Source organism: Gavia stellata, chromosome 9 (genome assembly GCF_030936135.1).
Source record: "Gavia stellata isolate bGavSte3 chromosome 9, bGavSte3.hap2, whole genome shotgun sequence".
Lineage (NCBI taxonomy): Eukaryota > Metazoa > Chordata > Aves > Gaviiformes > Gaviidae > Gavia > Gavia stellata.
This window is the reverse complement of record NC_082602.1, coordinates 19,258,032-19,266,521: the sequence shown is the minus strand read 5'-3', so window position 1 is coordinate 19,266,521 and position 8,490 is coordinate 19,258,032. Positions and strand designations below refer to the sequence as shown.

The 8,490-nt window shown below is 59.7% G+C and overlaps 1 protein-coding gene across 6 annotated transcripts in view; it reads left to right on the top strand.

Moving 5' to 3' along the window:
• Positions 1-2,645: 2,645 nt before the first annotated feature.
• PAX2 (paired box 2) overlaps positions 2,646-8,490 on the top strand; it is an 84,594-nt gene continuing 78,749 nt past the window's right edge. For 3 of the 6 annotated variants that reach the window (XM_059821422.1, XM_059821420.1, XM_059821421.1), the window contains exons 1-3: positions 2,706-2,748; positions 6,486-6,654; positions 7,920-8,117. In XM_059821422.1, coding sequence (XP_059677405.1) covers positions 2,706-2,748; positions 6,486-6,654; positions 7,920-8,117 — 410 coding nt within the window. Of the gene's footprint in view, positions 2,749-6,485; positions 6,655-7,919; positions 8,118-8,490 lie in introns of all 6 variants that reach the window. The other 3 variants (XM_059821424.1, XM_059821423.1, XM_059821425.1) reach the window with 2 other exon arrangements.

Here is an 8,490-nt window from a genome sequence, read left to right as displayed (position 1 = left end):
TAGCGCGCTGCCAGCCCCGCCGCGAACAGGAGCTGCTGTTGTTGGGGGGACTTAACAACCACCGGGCCCGCGCCGCTCCGCCGCTGTCCCGCCGGCAGGTGCGTGCGCGGGGCCGGGGATCGCGGCGACTCCGCTGCCCGCCCGCGCCCGCCGCCGCCGCCCCGCGCCCGCTGCGCCGCGAAGCCGACCGGAGGGCGCCATCTAGGGGCCGCGGCAGGGAGTGCCGCCGCCGCCCCGCACCTGCGCCCGGCCGCCGCCGCCGCCCGCCCGCCCGCCCGCCCGCCCGCCCGGCCGCCCCCTCCGCCCCTGCGCGGGGGGCGGCCCCGCCGCGGGCCGTGGACCTGGCTGCCGGCGGGGGGGAGCGGCTGATAAAGGGAGCCCGCGGGTGGGCGGGGGGCGCTGCGGGCCGGGCGCGGCCGCGAGTGGGCGAGCTGCGGCCGGCGGGGCAGAGCCGGGGACACCCGTGAGCGGGGCACCGCCGGCCGGGGCACCGCCGGCCCGGCCCGGCAGCGGGGCTGCCCGCGGAGCGCAGCGGCCGCTCGCGAACTTGGCGGCCGCGCTCGCTCCCCGGGCGGGGGGGAGAGGCGCCTTCTCCAGCCGGGCGGCAGCGAACACCGCTCCTGACCGGCAGCGGAGAGCCCCCACTCCCGTGGAAAATTCGCCCTGCGTGGGGGGGCTGCCGGGGGCTGGCACTGGCGTTTTAGCTGTGCCCGCCGTGCCTCTCCGCAGCGCAGACCGGGAGCTGAGCGCTGTCTTAACGTTACATTTAACCGTCGGTGGTGTCAAAAACAAAAAGATTTTTTTTTTTTCCAAATCATCCTTTTTGCATACACGGGAAAGAGAGAGGGGAGTGGGGGGAGAGGAAGATAAAACATCAGCTGAAGTGCCAAAATGATTTATGAGAGAGTGGAAAATATTTCATAAAGATCTCTCAGAAACTCTGTATCTAAACCAGTTAGAAAACAAAGGGGCTGTTTCGAGACAGGTAAGCAGAGGGACGGGGAAGGATGAAGGAGGAAAAGAGGAGAAGAAGAAAGTACATTTCAGGTGATGACAAACTCGCAGCCTGAGGATCAAGACTGAGCTCACAGCAATTTTTACCTTGTCTTTTTACCCCTGGTTATCACCCTGAGAAGGCGTTCCTCCTTGCTCTCTGCTGCTCTGCTAGGTCAAAGCCACGTCTATTTTAGCCGTAGACTTATTTGAGAAATAATTCTTAAATCCCACTCTAGCACTAAAAAAGAAAAAAGCAACAGAGCTGTGGAAAGTGGGAGGTTGGATTTGCTGTTATTTTCCCAAATGCGCGAGAGGGGAAACTTTGCAAGGACTGATATGGGCCCAACTCCTTGGCTCAGAGGTGCAAGAAGCTCTTTTTCTTTTTCTCTTTCTTTTTCTCTTTCTTTCTCTCTCTCTTTCTCTCTCTCTTTCTCTCTCTAGCTTCCATTTATTTTTCTTTCTTTTCCTTCTTTATGTCTTTCTCTCTCGAGCTCTCTCTTCTCTCTCTCTCCTTTTCCTTTCCTTTCTCTCTCTCCCTCACCTCCTTTCTCCCTTTCTCTCCCCGTCCATCTCCCACCCCAAGCCGCACACCACGGAACCCTTGATGTGCACCGAATCCCCCCCTCCCGCTTCACCCCGAGTAAAGTCTCCGGTAAAAAAGAGCGGGGCGTGAGAAGGCAGATGAAACTACCAAGCCGTGTGTGCGTGCGTGTGCGTGCGTTAAATACGGGAGTAAAAGATCCAGAGCCGCAAGTGACAACAAAGCGGGGCTCAAGTCCCTGCCCGCGGGCCGGGCAGGGGCGCCGCCGCCCCGCACACGCGTGGCCCGGGGCGCTCCGGAGCGCGCGGCCGGGGCTCCCCCGCCGCCGGGTCCCGAAGGCGGCGGCCCCCCCGCGCCGAGCGCCGCCGGCCCGGCCCTCCTCTCTCCTCTCCCCTCTCCTCTCCTGGCCGCGCTCGGCTCGGCGCGCTGGCGAATCAGAGAGTGTCGGAATCTATTGCCTTTGTCTGACAAGTCATCCATCTCCGGGGAGGCGGGCGGGGGGCTGAGGGCGCTGCGGCTTTTAGAGAGACACACACCGGGAGCGGAGGCTCCAGTCTCCGGCCCCGGCTCCTCGCAAGCACTTCCCACCTCGGGCGAAAGTCCGCCGGGCGCCGGATCCTCCGCCCGGCCGAGAGGAGGGGGCGCGCCCGCCCGCCCGCCGCTCGCAGCTTTCCCGGGGATTGCTACTCCGCTTTGAACTTAAATGAACTAGCCCCGGACCGCGGGAGGAGGAGGAGGAGGAGGAGGGAGAGCCGCGTCCTCCCGCGCCTTCTGCCGCCTGGCCGCCGGCCGCACCTTGCTCCGGCACCCCCTCCCCGCCGCCGGGGATGCTCTGAGCCCTCCCAGCCATGACACCCACCTGCCCCCCGGCGCCGCCAGCCCCTCGCTCCCACGGACTCTGCTGACTCCGCCGGCCCCGCCGCCCCGGCCCCCCAGAGCCGGCGCAGCCCGCCCGCCCCCCGGAAAGTACTTCGCTCCCCGCTCCGCCGGGCAGGGGGGCCAGCGCACCCCGCCGCTCCCCTCCTCTCCTCTTCTTGTGTGTTTTTTTTGTTTTGTTTTGGTTTGTTTTGTTTTTTTGTTTTTTTTTTTTCTCCCCTAAGTGTTGAAGTTGAGTTTTAGAGGCGACACGGCGGCTTCAGCCGATTTCTTCCCCTTCCTTTGCCTCCCCATGGATATGCACTGCAAGGCAGACCCCTTCTCAGCAATGCACCGTGAGTACTGGAGCCCGGCTCCTTCCGCTGCTTCCCTCTTTCTCATCCCTCCATTCCTCCTTCCCCAACCATTCTTCCTCACCTGATCCACCTCCAGGTCCATCCTTCCACCGCCAGCCTCTCCCACCCTGGCCGAAACGGGGCTTAGAGAGGCGTTCCAAAGGCAGGACGGGCATCGCCGGCCCCGGCGGCAGAGCGAGGGTCCCGGGCAGCCCCGGGCCCGGGGGCCGCGGGGCTCCGTGCCGGCGGCGGGCTGGGGGCTAGGACCCCCACCCGGGGGGCAGGGGGCTGTGCGCGGCTGTGCCCGTGCTGCCTGCCGTGTGTGTGCGAAAAGAAAACACCCCCCGAACCAGATCTCCGCACAGGCACTTTCCAGATCGCCCCTCAGACAGCACGAGTTTATTCCGACTCGTCCCGGCCCCCCGGCTGGAGCCTCTCCCTCTCCCTGCCCCGCCGGGCCTGGGCTTCCCGCAGCCCTGCGGGGCTCTAAACCCCCCGTTTCCCCCGCGATCGGATGCTGTTTGCTTTGCTTTCGGATTCCAGTGGCAGAGAGGCGAGACGCCAGTTTGAAATTAATGGCGGGTTGGTCGGTGGCTGTTCCGTGCTTCGGTTTGGTTTGGTGAAAGGTTGGACTGCGGGAAAAATAGGACAATTGTGTGGCTGGGAGAGCTGGCGGCTTCGGAGGCTCCCAAGAAGTCACGATCCCTCCTGGTTTATTTACCAGACCCCCGGTGTGCATTTTAAATGCGTTCCTGGCACAGAGGAAAGTGCTTTCGTGATATATTTTCACTCTAAAGAACCTTTCTGTAAGAGGGGGACGAAGGAAAGCGAAGAGACCCCTTTGCCAAGGACTGTAACAAGGAATTTTCAGGGATTTTAATTTCACCGCAAGGAGGGAAAATAATTCCGAGTTTTAAATTAAAGAAAAAATACAAATAGGAAGCCGAGATTGAGAGCACCTTGAGTCAGGAAATGAATAATTAAGGGCAATTTGTAACTTTTGACACCGAAACTTTTGAGGACACGCCCTGCCCGCTGCATAAAAACAAACCGAAAAGATATAAACCGGGAGTGCTTGAATTTAAAAAAAAAAAAAATCCCGATTTTGCCTTGAGAAGGAAGGCGCAGAAATACAAACCCATAATCAGATCCCCAAACGTGGATGTGGGTAACTGTCTTCCTGTCTCCAAATTAATGATTTCCAGGAGACATTGCTTAAAATGTAGGGTTTAATTTTCGGAGACCTTTAACAGAAAATAGTCCGTGCATTAGACGTTATTTTTAGTTTTCAGCGCTGCGACCTGCTTTCAAGACGCGACAGCAGGGATTGTGCCTCCGGTACGATCCGGAACATGCAGGCAGCCGAAAGAGGCGTTTCACTGTCTCTGGTTTTTTAAAAACCCCAGTGAGATCCGTGAACAATTTTGGCTTCCGACAAAAAAAAAAAAAAAATCAACATTTGATTTGTTCCCTAAAGTGTATTTCTAGAGCTACAGACTTAGATATTAGAAAGCAATTAAAAGGCATACGGGCGCGGGCTCCTGACACACAGACACAGAGACAGCAAAACACGACCCGTACGAAAGCGGTACGACGGGCTGGGTATATGTACATACAGACGCCGGCACTTCCACGCAGATAAATACACGTAAACATCTTACCGCTCTGACAGAAATAACCTTAGAAAACCACGGGGCAGAGCAAAACAAACTCGTGTGAAAAATATCCGGGCTGCGATAATTTGAATTATTAATTTTTAATCTTTTTTGCATCTGTTGCCTTTTAATACTTTGTAATGCGAGTTATAAAAGGTGCTTTGAATTATTTATCATGGAGTTGCCGAAGGAATTGCTGTCTTGTAACTTTAGAGGCAACATGTGCAGAAGGGCTTCTGAACAAATGAAGAAAACACACAGCAACATATACCCGCGGGTTTTAGTGAAGGAAGATAAATATCCCCCTCCCCTCTGAAACCCTAAATATGTTTTAAGAAAGACTAACAAAAGAATGCAACAAATAACCCCGGCTCGTCGGGGAAGGGACGGGGAAGCCAGCCGGCGCCCTGGCCGAGGCGGCGGGCGAGGGATATCTGGAGGTGTTATGGAAGGGGTGGGGAGATGGAAAAAACTCTATTTGTGCGAAAGGACTTGGATCGATCGCAGGGCAATGAGAGTTTCCACTAAGTTCAGAGCCAATAAGTCAGTGTCAGAAGCAGGGGAGAAAAAACCTCAGCGAAAATACAAACAGATCATTTTTCAGCAAACTGCAAAACGAACTAAGATCTCTTGGCGCGGAAGATACAGAAGGTTAGGGTTGTCTCAAAGGAAAGCTTTAATACAGTGTGCCCTCCACAGCTATATCAGCTGGATATTCCGGAGATAGAGACACCCAGGTAGCAGCGCCTGCGGAGCCGCACCGCCTGCGAGTGTGCGTCCCCCCGCACGCCCGGGCAAAGGCGGACTGCTCCCCTCTCTAACGCAGACCACCCCAGGTGCAAGCGGTTCCCAACCGCCTGTCTTGCCGAGTCCCAAAAGGAGATATTTCCCTTTATTCCCGTCACTCCGTTCCTCCTGCCCATGCTTAGCAGGTGCACACTTATTTTTCCCCAGGTTATTTCTCGAATGGAGAAAGATCGGGAAAAAAGCGATCCTAGCAGTCCTATCTGGGAGAGCGCGGGTTTTTGCCTGGAAAGGGGGGAACAGAGGAAAACGGAGCATTTTAAATTCTCCCTGAATTAGATTTGGGGGGGGGGGGGGGGGGAAGACGGAACCGTGCGAGCCTGTTAGATTTTTTTTTTTGTTTTGTTACTGGAGGATTTTTCCTTTAAAGATCGAAAGCTGAGGACAGAGAGGGTCTGTCTGTAAACGAACACCGGCCGCGGGACACAAAATATTTTCTTTCTCTTTCCCTCCCTCTCCTTACATTTCTTTCCCTTTCTCTTTTTCTCTCTGAATCCCTTCAACCCGCATCCGAAAATAACGGGAGAGGACGCGTTGCATGGGGGACATGCCGCGGGGTGAGGAGGGCGGGGTTCGCGAGTAACCGTAATTGACAATGTGATAGAAAATCGTGGAAAGAAAATGAAAGGAGAGAGGAAAAGCCCAAGAGTAGAGAGAAGGGGGAACTGCGGCAGGGTCCGCTCGGAGCCGCTAAGCAGCTGGGCTCCGGAGTTTGGGAGCGCACCTCTCCCCAACTCCGTGGAGAGGAGCCGGAGCGGGCACTGCCTCCATCCTCGCCCCACCACAATGGCCCTGAGAAGCCGCCGCTCCGGTGTCCCGGGCGGGGACCGCGGGAGGGAGAGGTGCTCTCCGGCCCTGGGAGGGGGACGGCGTACGGGGGGAGGGGGGGCAATCCCCGGCTAGCCTCCGGCTCGGGAAAATTCACTCTGCCTTCTTTTTGCTTCCCATATTTCCTTTTCTTTCTTTCTTTCTTTTCTCTCTTTTCTTTCTTTCTCTCTCGCTCTTTTTCCTCTTTCTTCCTTCTTCTTTCCTTCTCTCTTTATCTTTCCTTCTCTCTTTATCTTTCCTTCTCTCTTTCTTTCTTTCTTTCCTTTCTCCCTTTTTCTCGTCTTCTCTCTCTCCCCCTCGTCTTGTTCCCCCCTCTCGACCCCCCGCCATCGCCTCCATCCATCTGTAGTGACTGGAGATTTTGCAGTACGAGTGGCGAAGAATCCACGACTAACGGTGTGTTTCTGGTGTGCGTGGGTTGTTGTGTTTTTTTTATTTCTCTTTCCCCAGCAGGGCACGGGGGTGTGAACCAGCTCGGGGGGGTGTTTGTGAACGGCAGGCCCCTACCTGACGTGGTGAGACAAAGGATAGTGGAGCTGGCTCACCAGGGGGTGCGACCCTGTGACATCTCCAGGCAGCTGCGGGTCAGCCACGGTTGTGTCAGCAAGATCCTGGGCAGGTAAGGAAAGAGGCAGCTCATTCCCTTCCCCTGGGACGGCACCGGTGAAGCCCTTCCCCGCTCCGGTGCGACCTCCCGCTCTCCCCGCCACCTCCCCGAGCGGCCCCGGTACCTCCGCGCCGTGGTAGCCCGCGGCTGAGCAGAGCCCCCTCCTCCAGCCGGGAAGGACGTGCTCCCCCCCCCGCCTCCCGCAGTGTTTGGAAACTCCTGGGAAGACAAACAATTTGGGACGGGTGGGCGGGAGGGCGGGAAAGAGAAGGGAGGGGGGGGAAGAAAAAACGAAGGAACGACAAAAAAACCCCAAACCAACAACAACAACAAAAAATCCCCCAACTCACGACGATCCGTGAGCGGCCTTAGCAAATACACGGGTAAATAAATAAACAACGGGCCAAATAAATAAATAAACACCCGCGGTAACCGACCGCCGCCAAATGTGGTGTGAAACATCCCCAGAGGCAAGGCGGGGGGGACCCGCGCCCCCGGGCCCGGCCGCTCGGACGCGGAGCGGTGGCAGCAGGCGGCGGAGCCCCAGGCGGCCGTGCGTGCGGTGTGCGCGCTGCCGTGCCCTCTGCCAAGGACGGGTCAGAGCCGCTGCCGCGAGCAGAGCCGGGGGCCAGCGGGGAGATGGGCTGGAGCTGCCCCGTCGAGCACCCGCTTCCGAGGGACCGGGAGTCGGGGGGAATACACCGCGCTCCCGCGCCCACAGCCCTGCCAGCACCCCGAGAGCGGCGAGCCGAGCGCGCCGGCGGGGAGAAGCCGGCCGGGAGAGCCGGGGTGGGGGGGGATGAGCCCGGCACTGCCCGCTCCCCGCGCCCCCTCCCTGGCTGCCCGGCCCGGCTCCCGGTCGGCGGGCTTCGCCTCCGGCCGGCCGCATCGGGGCGAGGGTTTCTGTTTTGTTTCCCGATCCCCGGGCCTGAAACGAGCGTGTGCGTGTAAGGCGGGGGAAGGGGGAGGCAGCGAACAGCCCAGCGCCCCTCGCTTCTCACGCACAAATAAAAAAGGGGAAAAAAAGGGGGAAAAAAAAAAAAAAAGAGCGGGAGCGAGTCCTGGGGAGGAGAAAGGACTCCCCCGGCCCCAGCCACAGGCGGCCCGGCGCCCCGCGGAGCCGCGGCATGCGGCACCCGAGCCGCCGCGGCCCGACGCCGCGCACCGGCGGGCCGAAGCCGAGGTGGGGTGCGGGGCCGGGGGCGTCCAGGCACCGGGTGCTCGGGGACGGCGGGACTGTTTTGGGCACGGCAAGTCACTGACCGTCCTTTGTGCAGGTATTACGAGACGGGGAGCATCAAGCCCGGCGTGATCGGCGGCTCCAAACCTAAAGTGGCGACCCCCAAAGTAGTGGATAAAATCGCCGAGTACAAGAGACAAAACCCGACAATGTTCGCCTGGGAGATCCGGGACAGGCTACTGGCCGAGGGCATCTGCGACAACGACACGGTCCCCAGCGTCTCCTCCATAAACAGGTAAGAGCAACCCCGCAGCCCTGCTCGCGGCCCAATCGGCTCTTTACGGCCCCATAAACCCCCTCCCAACAGCGCGGATGGCCCAGTCTTTCCTCGGTCAGGTTAGATCCAGCCTGCTCCAGCCCCCGCCCGCAGCGGGAGCCCTGGGCATGGCCCGCCAGCCCCCGGCCCCCGCCCAGCGGGCGCTCCCCGGCTCCGCCGTGACCCCCGAGCCCAGTCCCGGGCAGCGGGGCCGGAGCCGGCTGCCCCCCGCCCAGGCCGGGGGAGCGGGACTGCCCCGGGGCTCGCTGCTGCACGCCGCGGGGCTGCAGCTTGCGTCTGCCGCCTGGCCCGGGGCGGGCAGCGCTGCTGCGAGAACGGATGAGCTCCCCGC